This window comes from Poecilia reticulata, chromosome 9 (assembly GCF_904066995.2).
Source record: "Poecilia reticulata chromosome 9, P_reticulata-male-v2, whole genome shotgun sequence".
In the NCBI taxonomy this organism is placed as follows: Eukaryota; Metazoa; Chordata; class Actinopteri; order Cyprinodontiformes; family Poeciliidae; genus Poecilia; species Poecilia reticulata.
Genome location: NC_088838.1, coordinates 21,884,060 through 21,906,176, shown reverse-complemented (window position 1 = coordinate 21,906,176; position 22,117 = coordinate 21,884,060). Strand labels below are relative to the sequence as shown.

General features: G+C 38.0%; 1 protein-coding gene across 1 annotated transcript in view; it reads left to right on the top strand.

Annotated features, from left to right (window-relative positions):
* Positions 1 to 22,117, top strand: part of pde4d (phosphodiesterase 4D, cAMP-specific) — a 205,104-nt gene that overhangs the window by 23,070 nt on the left and 159,917 nt on the right. Inside the window, exon 3 of the mRNA XM_008418380.3 lies at positions 15,760 to 15,998. Coding sequence (XP_008416602.1) covers positions 15,760 to 15,998 — 239 coding nt within the window. The remainder of the gene's footprint in view (positions 1 to 15,759; positions 15,999 to 22,117) is intronic.

Here is a 22,117-nt window from a genome sequence, read left to right as displayed (position 1 = left end):
GGATAGTTTATTTACACTTTATTCGGAGCATTCCACTTATAAGGGAAAAATCATTCTGGCGATTACTTATTATTATTTATTTGGTTGATTATGAGGTGAATGCGGTTGTGGAGTATGCCACAAGGGGGCAGTATAGTGTGAAGACAGAAGGTCCGCCAGGCGGAGGGAACTCTTTTGAACAGTGTTGCGGCTTCCGCTCACGCTACGAAGCGAGGCTGCATCAAGCCAGGGCACAGGTTGTTTTTTGAAGATCCTAACTTATTTTATTCCGTCAGTGACTGCAACTTAGTAATAGAGGTCAAACCCAGATACAGGTGGCCAAGAATCCCAATTAAACATAAAACATAGTTTTGGAGTGGATGAAGGATCTTCACATTAAGCTTCCTGGATTACCTTTTCTATACCTTGACTTAAACTGAATTGTAAGTTTGTGAAACCTTGTTCTACATCAGGAAATTTAACCAATCTAAAAATAAAAATAAAAAAAAACCACACATACAGACTTCCAAAAAATTGTGAACAAACCTGTTTCAAAAACTGATTGGTGCAGATACATTAATATCTAAATATAAATTAAATGTAAGTTGTGGTGTATAGATATTTTTCATCCTGCATGTGTATTTTTTCTATTTCGGTTGAATAGTAAGAATTCCACAAGAAATTTAAAGCTTTGTGCCTTATTTTTTTCTCCTTTTTTTGCATTGCATGGAAACATCTGACTGAAAATGTAGTCAGATAAACTTCAAAAACATTGATGACTATAATTTCTCCAAATCTCCTGCCAGAAAAGAAAGCCAAAGGTCAGCTGTTTGAAAAAAAAAGAAAAATCTAATCAAATGGCATCTTTGCCTCTAAGAATTGCTCAACCTGATTCATGCCAGTGTGCTAAAAACAAAAATAGATACTCCTATTGGCAGAACAGAGCAGACTGTACAAACAGAAAAGGCTGCTGCAAAAACTGTTGGAGACAAGAGCAAATGACCTTTAAAATGGAATAAAACAGCTCCAATGGAGCAAAAATTGTTTGATGATTCACATTTGATGTCTCAGAGGGGGCTTTAGAAGAGAATGTTCTGAAAGACAGTGTCCTGGGGAAAAGTTATTGGATATCTCTGAAATGTACCATTCATTTGTGCTGTAAAATAACAAGGATGATGAATGATTAAATTAGCCAAGAAAGTAATAGCTCATGTCAGACGTGGATGTGACTGGTGACCTCATCAGAGTGAAGCGTGCAGGTCACTGGGTTGCAGCTATGAGACTTGACCTCCCGCCAGTGGGAGAGAATGGGTGGGACAGCTAATTAGAGAGATGGGAGGAAAGCTAAAGGAAGCGATTAAGACGAGAGGTGAGTGTGAAAAACAAACAGAAAGCAGCAGAGAGGCTTTCTCACCGTTCCAAGGGGCACATTAAGGTAGAGCGGGGACACAGGCTGCACTGATGAATACGCTTCCCAAGGCTCCCGGGGGCTGTCCAATCAGGCGGTGCCATTGATGAATAGTCATGAGTCACCTTATCAGCATCGCCATGGTTACGCAGATGTGACTGTGGCCCCGTGAATGTGATGAGGGAACAGAAATGGGCAAAAGGCTCCTCTGTCTCCTTTCCTGTGCACATCTTGATCACCAATTAGAGCCTGGCAGGGAAGCGTTCAGACCAAGTGTTTTGCTTGGTGGCTCAGGTGAATGGCGTGGAAAAAGGCAAGTCAACAGAGGGAAATGAGGAAAAATGACAGTAAGACAGCAGGTGAATGTGCTCGGCAAGGGCGGGCAGACGGGAGATTTTGATCGGTCTTGACTTAAAATCACATTAATTAACGATAAAGCCAGTTGCCAAACAACACGTGCAGGTGATGGCTGACAGGAAGAGGAGATGGGAAGTGGATGACAAGATATTTAATAAAAGAGCAACGAAATTAGATTGGGCAGTTCAGCAGAGAGAAGCGTTATATGAAAAGGGGAGAAGAGGCTGAGGATGAGCAGTAAAAGACCAGCTGTGGCAAACAAAATAAAGAAAACGGACAACAATATACTAGAATCAATGTCTTCTGCTTTCTGTAACACGATAAAATGTAATGAAATTTCTTATATTGTTAAAAAAAAGTTGTTTTAAAGTGCAGTTTTACGAGCATGATGAAACGTGAAGGAAGCTTTAAATCTGTTGGCACACTTGATCATTTGATTTTAATTTAACTACTTGGAGAAGCTATCTATATATATTTTTTACAATCAAATGGTTTGTTTGTGAATGATCTTGTAGACAAGAGTCCAAGCAATTTCTAGTTCTACTTCAGGTTTATTGCAAGAATTTAAATGTCTGGTGACAGTTCTGGGGACTGTGATAACTGTAAGCAGGTGTTTCAAAATCGTTTTTCATGTAATTTACTACAAACTGTTATTTTTGTGAACATCAGAATTGAAGTGCCTTGTCTAAGCCCTATTTGCAAATGTTTTCAAAAGAACAAACCTGATCTAATGAAGAAAATTAATTTTTTAAAAAGTGGTTAATGAAGTACTTATTTGGGACAGATTATTTAGTTTAATGGTTTTGTGATCCCTGAGCACTGCCATAAATCTTTCTCAAACATTTTACTGCTGCACAATACACAGAACAGGTCAGTGACATGATACCGTCGTTAAGAACCGTCTACTTGCCGCTCATTTGTGGGGGCCACAGAAAACATTGTCAAATGCTTTTCAGCCTCTGCTTATCTACGCGCTTATTCACGAGTCAGTGAAGCAATCTGCAACAAATTCAAAACATGTAATTGGATTTGCATCACCATACAACGGGGAGGTCCTCAGGCACTCAAAATATCTCTCTGGGCCAAATATTTTTTTTTCTTTTTTATCAGTGCGGTCTTCACGCAGTTTTCTGTGTTGAGCCTGCATATAAATGTTGCTTAATTCTCGACTCAGAGGGGTTGAGCAGAGTCTGATTTGTATTTAATCTTCTAATTTACAGCGTGTGTGGAGAAACATTATTGCCCGCTAACCGTTCTCATTTCGCTGCCTGTTGACTGTGTTTAAAGTGCGATTAATCTTGCATGAGATGTTTGGCGGTGTGCTCGTTCCACGACCGGAGGTTGATGAATGAAGAGTGATGTTTAAACAATTGCCTGCAAAGGTCGTTTGTGAGGATACAAAGATGTTTGCTGACCTCTTAGAGTGAAGGTTTGCCTCTGTTTACTTCAGGAAGTGGCATCTTTCTGGCTTTTCCTTCTGTTGAAGCAGAGCAGATTCTAATTGTTTGTCTTTATAACACCTTTATTGAAACTGCTACCAGGCTCAGCTATACATCTTGAAGTTTCCACATTACAGCACAGCGATAATGACCTTCTGCCCAGATGATGAAATAAAAGAAAATGTACTTTGTCCAGTTTAATAGCTTCAGCCAAGAAATCAGGCTTTTTTTTTTCCCTCGTCTGCTTCTGATGCTAAGATTGTCTTCTCCCTAATGGTTGCAGGCATTTTATCTCATTTTAATTTTGTTATGCATCAAGCAACACGCAGTAATGCCCGAAGCTTCAGAAAACTCTAGGTCATGTCCCTGCCATTTACCATGATCGGACTGATGAGTGACCTCTGATTCTTGCCTTGTAATATTGCACAGCTTTGTAATAGCAAGACAGGGGAAATCCCTCCAGGAAAACACACCGCCAATGACTTTTTATTTTTTATTTATTTTTTGGTCTTTAATGTGTTTTACACTGCAGATTATGTTACAGCTATTTAGAGGGCAGAATTTGGAAGAAAAATCATCCCATAATCTTCCAATCAAATAGAAGCTCATTTCACCACCAGCTTTACTTTGTGCGTTATTTAAGATTAGGAGGCTAAAGTCAAGAATTGCTTCACAGTCTTTGGGCAATGCAGTTTTTTTTTTGGAGGGGGGGGGGGTGTCTATTTAGTAATGCTCTTATCTTGCAGTAGTGGTTAAATTTTAACGTATAAATAATTTTGGTAGCTATTATTCGCTTCCCAGATTTGTTTCATGTGGTGGTGCATTCAGTAGCAGCTTCTTTTACTCCCACATGCCTCGGCTGATTTGATCCCCAGAGCATTCTCAAACTATTTTTGTCATGTTGATGTTGAAGGCCACATTATCCTTTAGGTAGGAACACTGCCATTTTTTTTATGTATGTGGTTTATGTCACTGTGACCTCCTGGTGAATAGCATGTTCCTTAGAATCCAGGCAAAACATTACCCACAGAGTTGTACTGTCACTGCAGGTTTCACTATTCCACATACAGTACCTTGATTTATTAAGTTATTTATTAATGTATTACAATTTTATGTGATACATCAAGACAAATAAGGGTGTAGTTTCGAATTGGAAAATTGTTTTGACTATATCTATGTTTTTGTTAATAAAGAAAAATCGAAAAGTGTGCATTTCTATTCATCCTCGTGAGTAAATGCTTTGTTGAACCACCTTTTGTTGTCGTTATGGCTGCATATATCCGGGTTGCCCATGTACAGGCTAATGGTTTTACCCATTCTCCTTTGGAGAAATAGTTCAAATTCAACCAAATTGGAAGGTAAATATCTGAGCATAGTTTGTCACAGGTTGCCATGGATTCTCATTAGACCTGGATTTTGACTGCACCATTCTAACACATGAACATGCTTTGTTCCCAAGTCCCCTCTGGCTTTATGTTGCAGATCATGTTCCTCTCTGAGGTCTTATGTAGTTCCTAACTGACTTTCGTCTGGGATTTTCCCTGTATCTTTCTCCAGTCAACTTTTTCAAACAGGAGGCAAGTAAGAGGTGACCTTTTGCTCCAAGGAGGTGGGAAAAAAAAAACTGGCAATAATTGTGATTTTATTAAATTTGTTCATTCTTGTGAACAAATTTACAAGAACAATAAACTCATTGTTTATTTTATACAAGTCAGTACAGTCTTGGCCTCTGAAAGCAGAGAATATTCTACAACAGCTGCAGAAGGCGCTGCAACTCACTCCTCTAGGCAGCACTGTTTGTTCATTCTGAAATGCACTTAGATCCTTATGCATATTGCATATTTTTGTTACTTTTAGCTGAAATTTGGAAAAATTTCCCAGCTACCGTTTTTCTGATTGTTCCTCGGTAATGAGGATGCATAGAGTATTTAACTTCTCATTCAGGGATTGATAATGCACTGACCGCGTGACTCTTATAAAAGACAGCAGATACCCAGCCTGGAATGTTGCACATTTCCTGCCATTATTTCTCATATCACATTTTCCCCAAATAACACCAGAGTAAAAAAAAAAGAGGAGAGTTTTGTGCTATCGTGTCCACGGTGTTGCTTTGCCTTTGAAACATACATTAGAGAGCTACCATGCTGTGAGCCTTGATGTTCTGCAACCTTGATGGGAGCATGTACATGTGCACAAAGTACCACATCAAAATCAGAATATGCATGAGTATTCAAATGCTCAACGAAGGATCTGCAGGAGACTTACTTAAGCAGAAGTTGATAAAATATTGTGGCTTTTTATACACATATATATATATATATATACGGCAGGATGAGGCTAAAAATACAGAAACAACTTGATATGACAGTAGCAGCAGACTCATAACAGGCTGAAGGAGATGTTTCATAGAGGATTATACAGGTAAGCTTACAGAAAAAGTTTGAACCTGTGTCTATGTAAATAGATGGATGGATGGATGGATGGATGGATAGATGGATGGATAGATAGATAGATAGATAGATAGATAGATAGATAGATAGATAGATAGATAGATAGATAGATAGATAGATAGATAGATAGATAGATAGATAGATAGATAGATAGATAGATAGATAGATAGATAGATAGATGCCAAGAATGTAATTTTCTGGTAATCCTTGTGATCTAATGTGGAAGACAAAAGAAGCTCTTCTTTTTATCACCCCACAGTTTTACAGCTTTGTTTTTGCAGTAAAGATGCTTACACTGCTTGTAAATACCAGAATCTCTCGCCATGGAATAAAGCTGAAACCTCTATCAGATTTTTTAGCCCGACAATGCCTGCATAAAATGCAAGAAAATCCATGATCCATGTTTTATGAGAAATTACTCCTATTACAGCAGAGTAACAAAAAACAATTGTGAATGAATTATTCTTAAAACAAAAAAGCCACCCATACAATAACCCTGAAATAAAATGTTCTGGCTTGTTAACAACGCAGTCACAGCTTTTACAGAAAAAAAAAAAGAAAAAATGGTGAGAGCTGCCAATGAACTCTCAGACAAACAGGAATACTAAATGTCTTTTTCAGCCTGGTGATTCACTGCACTTCCTTCAAACCAATCTTTTTTTTAATTACCTTGCTTGTTTCCTTGACATCTTTCTTTCTTTTTCGTGTTAACTTCTTTCTGCTTCTGCCACTCCTCCTCTTGCCTCAGGGTATTCCCCAGAATCCATTTAAGTTTCTCCACTGATAAAAAAATTAAAAAAATAAATCTATTGCAGCAGTAAAATCAGAGAACAGAGATGAATGATGGTGCTGATCATGAATAGTTGCACAGACTGAGCTGACTCTGCCCTCTGGGCAGAAATTAAGAGAGTGCATTCCTGTTTTTTAATCCAGCCCTTGAAGCAACTCATGATAACAGATATTTTGTAAAGTAACTAATAGAAGAAAGACACTGTGTGAATATTTTTGTTGTCTAAGTGATTTCTACGACTTGGAATTTTAACTTTTATGAGGAAATAGTTCTGTTTTTTAAACTTATGATGTATACAGTCTAAAATATATAAATTCATCAAGTCATTGTGATAAGGTGAAGGTCGAAAAGGTGATGATATTTGTTTCTGTGCGAGAAAGTGAGAGAATGCCTTTTAGCTTTGCCTCAGGTTTCACTCAGGCACTCTTAGCAGATGCTATTGATAATAGTAAGCTTAAAAAAAAAACCGAGGGAAAGCTGCAGGGGAACAACTTCTTGCAGAGTGAGTGCACACACCGCATACTAATAATTCACCAACTATGTGTCTGTGAGAGTAATTGTCATAAAAACCAAACAAAGCCACGGAGTTGAGATATCGTCCAGAAATCGTCCAAAAGCCAAGCGATGCCATCTGAATTTTGGTGGCCTATTAATCTCTGAAAAGGTCAAAAGAAGAAAGAGCACTTTCAAACCAATCTCATAAAAGATTCAACTGATGCATTTCCCATTCGCTGGAATCTAAGTGAAATGAATTAATTCATCGATCGTGAACACAAGAGTGAGTAACTTGAAAAGATTCGCATGTAAAAAGCCTTTTGGATCTCGAGTGGCCGAGCCTGGAAACGGCACTGCATTATGATAAGAAATGAGTAATGTCTGACGTGCAGCAGGACCATTGAAATGTGAAATCCTGAGAAGGAGTTCATATCAAGTCAGTTCATCAGATTGTATGTGGAAGGCAAGAAGTGGACCGAGCAGAGTGGGGAAAAATATTCTAAAATGAAGGATAATAAGGCAGGATTTCAGTCCTCAGATAAGGAAGAGTTTGATGTGGGGAAAAATACCTGAATGGTGCCAGTATTGAACCACCTGCATCTCTGTGAAGCCTCACATCAAGAGTTTTCATCAAAGGCTACAACCCCCTACAGAAACAGTGGATTAATTATTTTTTCTTTTTGTCTCATACATTTTATTCCACATCCATTTTTAACCACTTCCATAATAAAAGCGTAAATCAAAGCAGAGCGTGAGCTGTTTAATTTAATTTTTTTCTTCAGCTGCTGCCCCTTAAGATGCATTTTCATACTGGTTGCAGATATTAAAATGAGTAATTCAAAGCAGTCGTATCCGGGTGTGCACGCAAACTTTCTGTCAAACAAGACTACTTGTGCGTCCGTGAAATACGACTCAGATTATCTTTAGGAATCTTGCAAGGTAAGAGCTCAATTTAGAGTCTGACCCATTTTACATCGATTTCTTAAACTGCCCGTTCCCCTAAAATTAGATCAACTGGATTAGGTACTTTTTCACCGAGACCAAAAGAGAGTTTCACTGTGTCGCAGAGCTAATTTAAGGACCTGAAGTATCACTTCGTCTGGATCTTTTAAACTATTAGCCTTTGCAGAAAAGCTGATTGGGATGGGTTTCCTGACAGGAAGATAAATTGCCATCATAAAACGGCTAACCTTCAATTTGCCAAAACTTAAGCACTTTACCAATAGATGATTGCAAAATATTTGTTCAAGTTGCATTTCAAAATTGTGTTTTTCTCGTACATGACTGTTAAAAAGCTCCATCTTACTAATGAAATTGTTAACAGGGCACATTTAAAAAACAGCTAAAGCTGTTATTATCATCTTTCAGATTTTGAGATTTATTTTATTTGAGCTCTGTGACTGGAGTTGTTCCTGTGGTTTACATTATATAACTTCTACTTTTGTTCTGTTTGGATGATGTTCCCTATATTTTTCTGCCATATTAACCTCCTTCAGTTGCATCGCATTGGGTGACTCACCTGATTGTCCATATACTTCCAGTGAAAGATACAGCATTGAATAAAGAATGGAAATAAACTCTTCAAAACATTTCAGTGTTACTCCCAGTCACAATGCTAACCCTAGCATTAAAGTTCATGGTTCATGGTGACAGCATCTGGCTAAGAATGTCCAATATGTGGTGCATGTATTCTCAAATGTTCTCTAAATAAAAATCTGCACCGTTTATGCAATTTTAACAAAAGTATCTAATCACATATAAATGTTAGTATTTAAGTATGCTCTTTGCTAATAAAAAAGTCTCAAAAATATTGGGCTAATATTGTTTATAAACACACATTTATTGCTAGATCAGTAGTTCATAAATCATTCTTGCTGGGTGTGAGGATGGGAATAGTACAACAGATCATCACTGGGCAACACAGAGGCACACAAAACTTGCAATCATGCACACTCTCATTCTCAATTAAGGGCAAATTAGTGACACTCGTACAACCTCCGAGCAGAAGTCCATGCAAACCAAGACTTGAAGCTAGGAACTTCTTGCTGCAAGCCGACACAAGCCACCCACTGCTTTATCATGTTCACTTGTGAGATATAAATTGCTTTTTAGAATATATTTTCATTGTGTTACAGGGTTGTATGTTTTAAGTCAGACCTGAACATTTAAGAGAAGCTGGTTGGCTGATGCATACATTAGTACCGACTGATTCTATGTTGTCAAGCTGCAAATAGTAACTAACCCTCTGATTAGAATAGAAATTGTGCATTAATTTCATGGTGGGAGGGTAAAGATTTTGAAAACGTAGCTGATAAAATCTGCTCCTCAAACAAGGTCACTTCCCCATAACCTCATTTGTCTGTTTCAAACTTTTTAAAAATAACTGCAATTTCTTTGCAGAAAATATTCTACAACTGTTGTGTGGTACCGTGACCCTGCAAGGAAAGTGGGTATAGGCAATGAATAGATGGATAGACACTAACAGCAGACTTTCAATATGAAAAATGCAAATGTCTAAATATTTACCCATATGCTTCAGACCATGCTCTTGCTTTCCTTCGTATATTATCAATCTTCCTCTTATTTTAAATGCTTTTCCCACAAATTAAAGTTTGTTTGATGTTTATTGGAAATCCATCCACTGGGGTCAAATCATGTAATTGGCCACATTGGAACAGGTCAATCTGACAACACAGATTATAATATGAAGTCCACTGAGAGCACAAGAGAGTCATTGCAGACCAATTAACCTTTCCCTGATCCCACTTATCATAGAGAGACACTTGAGGCATTAGGAGGGACAGCCAAAGTGAGTGAAAATGAAGTGATCATGTGCATAATCATGATACAGTAGGAACACACACATGTATACTGAGTATCCTAATGATAAAAACAGAGATGAAACAAATAACTGATCATCTTATTCATTGTTCTGCTGAAAAAAACACACAGGGATCCAAACTCTGATGCCATTTTCAGATTGTCATATAACACTTTGAACTGTCTTACTGCTAAAATGTACAATACAAATAAACCTAACTTGACTTGCCTAAACAATAGCCTAATCTGGAAAGTCATAGCTTCTTGAACCCAATTATGGTACTTTTTGCATTGCTGTAGGACGCCAAGTAGCATTCGGTGTGCAGAAGACCGATGTTGCATTGAAGGGTCCACCAGACACACCTCAAAAGTCCAGTATCTCTAACTCACTGAGTTTGGTAAATCTCCATGTACCATACAGTGTATGCTCCAATAAGTTCTGCTTCAGCTACTACATAAGCCGTATTGAGGAGATCAACCTGTTGTTCCACTGAGATCTTAAGCAAGCTCAAGTTGTGACCTTTATCTCATCGGCATTGTTGGATCTGGTGCGTCTCCTGTTCCTCTTAACAATACTCTCTAGATCATCTATGGGCTTCAGGTCAGAGAAATTTGCTGCAATCAAATTAATTGTCAAACCTGGCTGTGTTTGCCCAGTCCTACTGGAAATTCAAATCAGCATCTCTATAAACCTTACCATCAGAGGGAAGCTCTTGTTAGCTGCTCTTACAATGAACCAACACTGTGGTACCTCCTCATTGGCCCTTCAGTAGATTCTGCTCACTCTTCCTCCAGATTCTGGGAGTTTGATTTCCATCTAATAGTCAGGTTTACCTTCATTAGACCTTAGACTGTCCAGTTCTTCTTGGACCAGGTCCGACAATTCTGGTGTCTCTGGTTCAAGAGTGGCCTAACACAATGAATGCTACAGTTATAGCTAATTTCTTGGATGATCTTGCATGTTGTGATTCTCAAGGTTCTGAATTCAGCTGAAGTTTAGACTTTAAAGCCTTCCCTTAAACTATTTTATGAATTTTGCTTCACAATAGTTGATCCTTTTACTTGCGAACCACTTTCTACCACAGTTTTTTTCCTTCCCTCTAAACCTTCCATTGTTATACTTGGATGCAACACTGAAAACCCAATGCTAAAGGTCATAGCTCCTTTAGTAATGCCCTTTTGTAGCTTAACCTTCTCGGGGAGTGTGTCAAGAACTGTCAGCTGGACAGTTCTTGACACATCTGTCATGTCTAAAAAGTAGAAAAAAGTAAGTAAAAAAGGAAAAAAAAAACTTTTTGTATTGGTGTCATGTAAGATAAAAAATTTCAAGTACCTGAAATTTGGGATTTGATTTTGCTGGAAGTCATAAGCATCAAAGTTAACTCAGTGACAATTAAGTGTTTATTTCTGTGTAGCAAATCTATGCAATCAGTTCAACTTTTTTGGCTGACATTCTAATTTACTGAGCTGCACCAGTTTGAATGCTCACTTTTTTAGGTATGCAAATATTTCCCCTTGTTAATTAATATCATAGATGCTAAAGGAGAGACACTGGGGAATTTAATGAATGTTTTACAGAGGATTAGAGCCAGCTGAAGGGCAAGTGGGAGCATAACCGAGGGGAGAGAGGGATCAGCTGGCCGTTACATAAGTTCATTCTGTGGTCTGTGATTGTGTCATGAAAGGAATTTAAGATTAGTACTAATTGAATCTCAATGAGTCATTAGCTCCACCTGCTTTACCTACAGCCCACTGAAAAGTGATGGGAACTCATGTTGGCTCCCCCGTTCCTCTCTGTAAGCCACCGTCTGCCAATGAGTCTAATGCAGGTAATTATGTGGGAATGAAAGGCTGCTTGACTTTCTGGATGAAGATTGGCATCTTGATGCATGCAGGGGTGGACGGGTGGGGGGTGAGGTGTGTCAGCTGTAGCTGGTGAGACAGAACTGTCGTGACAGAAAGGGGAGGGATGATAAAGCCACATATACACATATGTAAGTCGGTACTTTAGGGCAATTTTCTTGGTTGATAGAGACATGTGTTGCAGTGAGGAGCAGGGAACAGTGGAGCACAAACTACTGAGGAAATGCATTTGTTTACAGCCGAAGGGGTTTTTTATTTGGCAGCTTGCTGCAGGGTATACATGAACTATTCGGATCAGAGCTGCTGTTAGTGGATGGGCTGTTTAACCTAGCTCAGAAATCTTTAGCTCCGACATCTTAATAATCAGAATTGCTTTATAACTCCTGTCTTTATTTCAGTGAAATAAAACCAAAATAATACAGTCTGGCTCATTTAGTTTTATCATCGTTGGTAGTGTGTTGGGCAGCAGAAAATACTACTACTGTAAGCCTTGGGAATGCCATTGCTATTAATGTTATCGGTACAAAGATGTGAAATCTTTTTAGTTTGCTAAAACCCCAATTAATTTCAGAGTTTCTGCTCCTCGTTTTGCATGCTTTGCTTGTATCTTACATTTAAGCTTCAAACACTCAGCATTATCTTTGCTGTCTGACATTCATTTTTTCTTAACAAGAACAGATCAGATCTTAATTTCATTCTTTCATTTTCCACCCCTGTGCATATAAATGATGTCTAATCTTGCTCCAGTAGAGAACTAAAATCAGTTTTCATTCATTTTTGTTAGTTCTTTGATGTTGCCAATTACTTATTTGATTATATAGGAACAAATTGTATACATGGCTTGCTATTTTACAAGAATCTGTTGAATCTTTTGAAGTAGAATGCCCAAATAATTTCAGTTCAGTCCAATTCAGTTCATTTGATTTGTGTTTTATTCAGTTCACCTAAGTTTGTTTCAGTTCTCTTCAGTTGAAGGTAATTCAGATTGTGTTAAAATAGATATTTTTGAGTCAATTTGATTTTATTAGTAATTTCTTCTCAAGTGCGAGAGAAATTCAAAGAAACAAACTCAAGGCAAATACAAGCAGAAACTGTCACAAAGGTGTATAGACTTATACATTTGCAAACGGGTTTATGGATTCAAAGAAGCTAAAATGTGCTGATCAGTCAGTTCAATAAGATCTGCAATCATTTTTCCGTTTTGGTTTTTGTTTTGCCTTTTCCATTTCTAATTTTTTATGCCCTCTCTTACTGAAGCGCTTTGGATTTTTTTAAATAGATTTTTTATAGATTTTTTTATAGATGTGTTTATGTTTATGTTTATAAATTGAATTACTGTCAGTGAATAATAAGGAATATATCTTTCAAATGGGTGATCCAGGAAGCTGATTCCCAAGCAATGAGGATTAAATCCAGTGTAGTTCTTGGCAAAAGGTCTCCTCGGAGCCTGAGGAGCATCACTCTACTGCTGCAGTAATAGCAAGTACTATGGCCTGGCCATAAAGTACCTTCTGTTTAAACCCCACCAGTCATACTTGCACCTAACAGGGGATAACCCCCTAAACGTTTAGCTGTGATCTCCTGATCCTGTGGTCCTAATCCATAAGGCTCAAAACACACTCACAGCTACAAGCCTCGGGCTTAAAATGTCTTCTGTGAGCAAATCTGCTTCACAGATGGGATAAATATATATGATGTCACAAATCTGACATCTTATCATGATTGTAGCCTGGAGATTAGTTGGATGAGCTACAAAGCAAGAAAACAAACAAACAAAATCAACAAGACAAACTTTTAAAGTAAAGCCAAAAGGTGTTCACTTGAGAATATTCCTTCTGTTTTCCAGCACATTTGCAGGTATTGTTGTTGCTGTTGGACTCCCTGCACTACTGACTGTTTTTACTGTACTACTTACACTTTGTGTCAGAATGTGCAGAAATAAGAGAAACAACATTGACTCTTTGAAAATGTCCATGATGATGCGGCCATTTAAAACACGCTCTGAGTAGAATATGAGCGTTAACGGTTGACCCAACTCTCAACAAGAAATCCTTTTTCATTCATGCAGAACAATGACTCCATGCAGTTTCCAGGAAGATTAATAGCATCTGATCTGTTTCAGTTTGTCATGCTGCCTCACTAGTACACCTTGGTGTGTGCTGGTGTATTGGTGTTTGTCCTAAATCCTGAAAGATACTGTCGGAGCCATTCATTGCCAAGAAAACCTATTACCTTCGTGGTTTTCCCCAAGGACAATACACCACAAAATTGACATGGCATTGAACTCCTGTTTGGTGTTGACTTAGATCATCATTCCCTTCACTGAAGATGGGTGGAATTAAATTCAGATGAATGGTATTAAGTTTGCGGAAACTTATTAATGAGTCAATCATTTGAAACAGCCGCTGTCCTGCAACTGTCAGATTTGCCCCTGCCTTATAACACCTGAAACTGTCAGTAAGAATGAGGATAATAATTCAGTCATTTAATTCATGTATGTTGGTCTCTAGGTGCACATCCACCAGTTGCAGTGCAGTTTACCAGCCCTTGAGGAGTGACTTTGTACACCACAGATCTAAACTACTCCAATAGGTTTTCTCATTTTATAACCCCGATTCAATTTTCTACATAACTTTGTCTCTTTCTTGTCTGCCGTGTTGCTTGGTTTTTCTATGATGCTGTTTGTTCATCAGTTCGTCAAACCTCCAAGGCTTTTCACAGAACAGTTAGATTTACACTGAGGCCAGAATACACACAGGATGGCTCGATTGACTAATTAGACAACTTCTCAAGGCAATTAGTTGCTCTAAGACTTTGGTTTTAGGATATCAAAGTAAACAGGCTGAATATAAATGCATGCCAGACTTTCCAGCTTTTAATTGGAAAATATTTTGTAAACCATGTATCATTTCCTTCCACTTTAAAATCCATTCCAAAAGAAGCTTCTGGTCCTAAGGAGAGAAAATGAAAAAATATTCGGAGGGTCTTAGTAATTTTACAACCCCCTGAAAGCATTAGGAATAGAAAGTTGTCTTCAATAAGTTTAGTTCTGAATAAATTTGTTAATTCATTTACAAAAGTAGCATCCAAAAGAGCTGTATTAAATTGTAAGCAAGGCAAACCTTGCTTCAGATGAGTGTTTTGAGAGGGAAGGCTCTGCTGCAGCCATTACTGCACCAGAATCAACTTTTCTGATAACCACTTAATGGTTTATTGACCACCCGATGTCTTTCCTCCAGGTTAACTTGCCACTGTAAAATGAGTTTCTGTCTTCTCACTCTCGTCTCATCTCAGACGTTTAAAGTCTTCATTTTTTCAGGCGGCTGTCTCTGCCCTCAGCTGGAGCTCTTATCCGTATTTTTTTCCCCCCACTCTCCCCCTCTCTTGTCTGTACAGTGTCATTTTCACTTGGAGCTTCTACTTCTTCTCAAGTGAATCACTTTGTGTTTGAACCTTTTGTCAAGTAAAAATGGGATACAGCGTTCTCATTCATGATGTGTAATTTCCCTTAGTAGCTGTTTATTTGATAAAACACACTATCGGGTGTGTATTCCTGAATGCACGGCTACTATATTTGCATTTGCTGGGAACCATATCTGCAAGGTTATTGATGCAGCAAAGAATAACTTTTAAATTAAATTCAAAATAGGCAGCCTTGCTCTAGTGGCTTCCTGTACTATTTTGAGTAAGGGCACAATCTTATCCATATTGAAAATTCAACAAGGCTCTTGCAAGCCTTCTGAGAATTACGCCTGCAATTTGGTGTTTATTTCACTCTGTATACTTTTGTTTATGTAATACCATGTACAATTGTTGATGGCCTTAGATTTATTTTCACTTAATATATTTTACATCAATGAAGGTTGTCACTGACCTGAATAAATGTCTGGTTGCTAAAGCCCTTGGAAACCTGACTGATGCCTTTATGGTTTAATCTAATATTCAACATAATGTGAGTTGGTGAGGCTTTCGATTAGATATTAGTGATATTGTGTGAACAAGAAACAACACAATATAAAAGTAACTGGTGCTTTATAATAGTCCATCCAGGGTTGTTTCCAGCCTTTATAGATCCAGACTTTTTTTAAAAAATGTAATTACAAGCCTGCCCCCCACTTCCTCAATGTCAGATTTTAACAGCCATGTCTTTTTCCACAGGCGTCAGATGAGTCATCCGACTCCCCAGAACCAGGGCCCGTCACCTGCATGGAGCCCTTTATGGTACGGAGGCTCTCCTGCCGGACAGTTCAGCTACCCCCCCTGGCCTTTAGACAAGCTGAACAGTACTACTGTGACCGGAAACCCGAGCCGGATACAGTCACAGTTCCACCTCGGCCCACAACACTGCCATTACGAGCACCGCCACTTATCGCCATCACCTCTGCCGACACCACCAGGTAGGAGGATGTTGACAAGTGGACATCAAACAACTACATGGCATAGAATGGATATATCCTGAAAATCTTAGTCAGTTACAGTATAGCCAATCTGCAACACTAAGTGGCGCACAGTGATGTCACATGACCAAAACCAGGAGATAAATTTCTCTTTATATAGATTAATTACACACATAATGATGTTTTAAAGCCTTTGTTTTAGATCATTTTCTGTTCTCATCTAATGAAAACATAACATTTAAAATTATTTTACAGTACACAAAAAACTATTTCAATACAGAAATATGGGCTTAAAAAGCAAGTCTAGGACCTGCTTAAAGGTTTTTATTTTTCAAAAGGTACTATTAATCTGACAAATGGGCCTCTTGTAAAAAGAAACTACACCAGTTTTACAAAGAACTCAGTAATTTGTCAAAGAACATCAGTAAAAAGAAACTGTATTATGAAGACCAATCAACACAGCAGGGGGGTCGAGGATTAAGATGTGGGAGCAAAACTCTGCTTAAAGCATCCTTAAGTTGCAAAACAATATCCTGAGCTTTGGGGAGCTCAAAGCTCCTTTGATGTTGGCTTTTCCTATCATTGTGAAGCACAATTTACCAAGCATTGGATTGTTCACCCACTATTAGAGAACGTGAGCTGGGTGTAGACCGTCATGAGGCAAGCTAGTTTTACCCTACCCTAATGTGTTGTTGCACTTATCAGTAGTTAGAATTCTTTTGGTAAATAAATCAAAAAGCAATGTCTCATTTTATTTCCATGGATCACTTATGCACTACTTTGTGTGGGTCTGTTGAAGACTGAAGTTGGCAGCTGCAAGGTGACAAAATGTAAACAAATTCAAGATGTGAGTTTGTTTTTTTTGTCACCCTCTTTGAACTGCAACACAGATACAGAAGTTATGGTTTTTTTGCAAAGCATCTGCAGGCCTTTTACCATAAAATCATAACTAGACTGATGGATTCTGTGGACGTCATTCTGCCTTGCTGAACAGAAACTTAATCAGTTGTATTCAAAGCTCTCCCAGACAGAAGTGGAAACACAATCAAAAAGATCAATGTGTCAAGTTCTATTGAGGGAGACAGAGAAAAGCCTGGTTGTCAAAGATACTGAGTTCAATGTACAAAGAATGCCGGATTTTATTAATTGGTACTGTTGGTATTCAGAGAGGCCAGTGATAAAAAATTAATCACCCATCTTTTGTCTTCTGCATGAGAATATAAAGTTTTCATTTTAGTTCAGAGTACCATCCATTGGCCTCTATGTGTCCTAAAATGGTCATGTCTATGACTTTGGTCTGCACTGTCTTCAGATCAGCAACATGCCTAATTCCCCACCTTTCTCTAAATTCTCACTGCTTGAGACAAATTCTTGAACAGAGCTTCATATTGAGGGGAACCGTCGTTTTATATTTCTTCCATTTTCCAATGATTGCACCAACACCTCTCACCTTCTCACCAAGAAAGTCTGGGAGAACATTTCAGCCTCACTGCATCTCTTTGTCTTTGGCAGGCTTTATTCACAGAGTCACTGATCTGATCTGGATGCCAAATGAGAAGACAGAAACTAAATAAATATTTTAGTTATAACATACAAATCAGTTTTAACTTTGATGTTATGTTTATTTCTGGGTTTTTAGCTAATATTCTGCGTCTTCACATTGTAATGAAACTGTCATGCAAATTTGAGAGCATTTTCTAAGAGTGCAAACTTACAAAATGAGTTAGCATATTTTATTTTCCTTTGCTTCCTTAGTCAAATGTTAGATCCATATTTATTCCAAAAGCTGGAATAAATACAGAACTGTAATCATGAATATAAGCATTTCAGCTCTGACATAAGATTGACAGGGAGACTTCTACTTTCAGTAACAATTTGAGATATAAAATAATTTGACAACTCCAAGATACAAACTAAGTTTGACAACTTAGTTTGTATCTTAAAATACACTGTTTTCTGCTGTGTTAAATACATAAATATGTCTAAAAACAAATAATAGAGTGGAATAGTAAAATATATTGAGCTGATTATAAAACATGACACATTTCACTCCCAAAATAAAAGATGTTTTGCTCACAAAAAAGAAATATATTGGGTAATCTCCAGCACTTTACAGTATTCCTGCTCAGTCTTTTTAAATAAAGAGATATTACAGACATTCCTTGTTGATGAAGCTCAGGTCCTTCAGTGTTTGCAGCAAGATGTTGCATATAATCTTTAGGTCTGTTGTGAAGTGCAATCTCATCTAGAGCCATCTGTTAGGGTATTAGCATCAGAGCAAGCAACTTCAAAAAGCCGATAAATAAAACTGCTTAGTCTTATTTCTGGAGCAGAATTTTTGAAAAAGGATGCTTATTAAAATGAAAATCAATATGGATAACCGTAAGCAGCCACTTCATAAAACTGTAACGCAACAACACAACACGTCTGGCTATAACAACGCTGCAAAACCCACAGAGCACAACAGGAGATCCTTCCTGTCCATCTGTAATAACTGAAGAAACTTAGATAATGGAAGCTCCTACAACAATTTACTTTCCCTTTGATCATTTTCAAACCTGTGGCAGCCTGGCTGAGCTCGAAACCAACTTGTGTTTGCAATAATTTCAGATGTGTATAAAGTCACGGAGGTGGTTAAAGCTTTAGATCTTTGTAAAGTAAGTTAAAAGAGAAGTTCTGACAGAGTATTAGTGTCATGTACTTGATATTTGGCTTTCATTTGTGCTTGTTCTTCATTTTAGATGGCTGAAAATAGTTTTTTTTTTCTAATTACTGTAATATTTACTGCTCAAGGTACTCTGAGAATCCAGCTTCTACTAGCGAAGCTTATAGGAATGTGATCTCTCTGTAGTTGGACTGGTTCCCCTTTTTTGAGTAGTGGACCACAGTCAAAAAGGGGGACCGGTCTGCCAGTCCAGGAGAACTACCTCCAGTGTCCATGAAATATTGCGCGATCAATAACTAATTAACAGAAAAGTTTATTTACTGGCTACAATTCTTCAGAAGCTCCTCATCTGATGCTTGTTCAGATGACTCCTAGTTCACTCCTGTTAAAATTCATGAACTTATTCATTTGAGTTTAAACTCTATTTATATGCGATTAGCATTTAGACAGAAACTTGAGGCAATAAAAGATGAAATATTATGATTTGAGGCAGAAGGTTTGTTTGTTGTGTTTCTCTGCCAGTCATGAGTGATAACTAAGAGTTCCGCACATTAAGTGTTTTCCAATAAAATTTCACAAAATTAAGTTCATTATTCTTTTAATCAGGGTTGGTGTTGTCTGTGTTTGCTTGGAGAACTAACACATGATGACGTGGAGGAGTAGTGAATAGATAACCCAAATACAGGGGCTGGAATAATTGAATTAAAACAGGAGTTTTTAATAGATTCCTTGTAGAAGGTTGATGACATTACACAGGGATTATAACAGGACACATGGGTAAAACCTTATGAATAGGCCGGAAGAAACAACAAAAATAACAATATTTTATGAATGATCAACAGCTGGTGGGGAAATGTCCAGCACTTCTGTGAGTCACTATTGCTGTTATTTCAGCAATGTTTCATCAACTCCCCATTACACAAGACTGCACTGTTAAGTGGCAGAAGAGGGAAAAAAAAAAAGATCCCACTGATTGAAAGATACATATTCTAAATTGATGGCAATACCAGAACTGCATGTGTAATGAGTCAAACAGAATAGAAAATAATAGCGGTGGTCAGACTGGAGGTGTTGTTTTTGTACAGGATTTTTCCGCTGAATCACCTGGACCCTGACTCAAACTGCAGCACAATGACGAGGCCAAAACATGTCATGAAGTTCTGACTGAAGAAGAACACTGAGTCATTGACCGTAGTTAATTAAACCCAACTCCACTGAACACTGAAGAGGGCACTTGAAAACAGACAAGACCAAATGTGGAAGGTGTTACAACGAGCTGGAATTGTGTTGCTCAGGTTTTCAGCATGGGCGCTTTGTGTTTTTGTTCACAATGTTCTGTGCAGAAGAAGGAGGTTTTTTTGTGCATGTGTGTTGTTTCTCTTGTCTTTCCTCTGAGAGGAGGTGTCACTTGCACTCGTGGTCTAGCTGGAATACATCTGATCTGACCAAAATTACAAAGGAGTATTTAGAAGAGCGGTTTCCCTGAAGTCAACGGCAAATGGTTTTCTCATATTTGTGATGATCCTTGCTTGACCTTTGTTGTACTGCATATTTTGTAAATAGACTCTTACTTGATCGCTCTTCCTCTTCGCTGTCTGATGAGGACATCAGAAATTACCTGGACAAGCTCCAGGGTCTCCTTCGACCTCTCCAGATTCTCCATTGTGCTTCTCCACACCGATCTTTGTCATGCATCTACATTCCTGTTCACCCTCCAGTATTCATTCATCCCTGCTAGTACTGGAACAGAGAGAACGGATAAAAATCTCTACTCAAACCAGTCATCCACTTACCACAAACTCTTCTGTGGATATACTTAACTCTCCTCAGATTTTCATCTCTCCTCCCAAACAGTAAGATAAACTCCATTCTCCATTGTCCATCTCCTTCTCCTGACAATCTCAAATATCAAAGACTTGCTTCTTACTTCTCTTCCAGTGGGGATCCAGTGGAAGAGAGGTACCTGCCAAACCATCTATGAGCTCAAAAAACCTTTTCAAACTACCAAGAGTGTTCGCAATTGCTGCATGCACCAAAGTCTTAAGCAAATCAAATACAGCATAGTACAGAGGGAGCTTCAACCAAGAGGCCAGTATGTTTTGTAAAATGTGGGGTTTGATGGCAAGGAGAATCGCACGTTAATCAAAATCTCTGAGATTTAAATTGGTGATATTAAAAATAGAGCTTTTTTCCTGAGGTCTTTAATCAACAGAAGGTTCTCATTATGGCAAATTGAAGGATCTTTTTGTTGGCAGCATGACTGTCTATCTAGTTGTGAAGCAGCACACTAGATTTTAAATTGGCTTTATTTGTTTTGATGCAGTTTACCTGAATTTAAGTGGGTTATTTTGCAAGCCATTTCTTAGGCATGGTTTTATAAATTACTGATATTTTTTTCTAAATGACCGGAGGTATTTACGTCACACAGATTGTATTAAAAACATCATCTACTGAAAGGTGGTGGTAGTTTTGATGCAAAAGAAGAAAACAAACGAGGCTTGCTGCTCCAACCGCTTTACAAAAATAACGAAGTAGCGATGTCACAAAAGGTAAAATTAATTCTTTTGTGAGGTGTACCTGATATTTTAGTCAGTAATGTCTCAAAAGAGATAAATTGTGCAAAAGGTGTTGTAAGTCAATTGTTTTCTGGCTTGTAAATTCAGAAAACTGACCTTCTGGTTTTGAAATGCTCCAAGGGATGCTTCGCAAGTACAGGAGCATAACCAAAGCTTACTTAAATTAACTCAGTTAAAAAAATACGTCCACTGAGGCGTTTCTCATTTATTATTCATCTAAGAATGAATTACTGAACGGAAAGAATCAATCCATCATATTTCACATCCTTTAAACAGCCAATATTCACATCCACATTACTAATTGATTTTGGGAAAAAAATCAATTAGCGATGGGCTAATTGATTTTGGCAAAATCAATCAGTGCAACTGTATGTACCCGCAAACGATGCTCTTGCAGCTTTGATGAGGAGCTGAAGTCTTAGTTTAGTTTTTACGTCTGCACTTTCTGTTTTATTCCTAAAGAGAGAGTAGTATAAAAAGGTGACAGAATGTCTATTGCCACAGAAAGTCAGCTTCGTAAAAAATTGGGTGTCCTTGTACAGGAACATAGAGCATCATAAAGGGCAGAAAGCAAAATATGAAATCAGTCTGCAGCAAAGGAAAGTATCCTTGCTGTTAATGGCTTAATAACACGCAATGCATTGGTATTTAAATGTTCCCCATCTGGCTTCAGACGGTGTGACTCATCAAACATTTGAGGTCTAACAGATTTCTGTTCCTCACCTCTGTGACTTACTAATCCTAACAGTAAAAGAGGGAACATTACAGACGTAACAAGCTAAGGCAACCAGAAATTAGTGGATTTTATTTCAAAGTAAAACACAAAGCAGTTTTACACATACTGTGTCTGCTATTTATTTATGACCCTCGAATGTGTT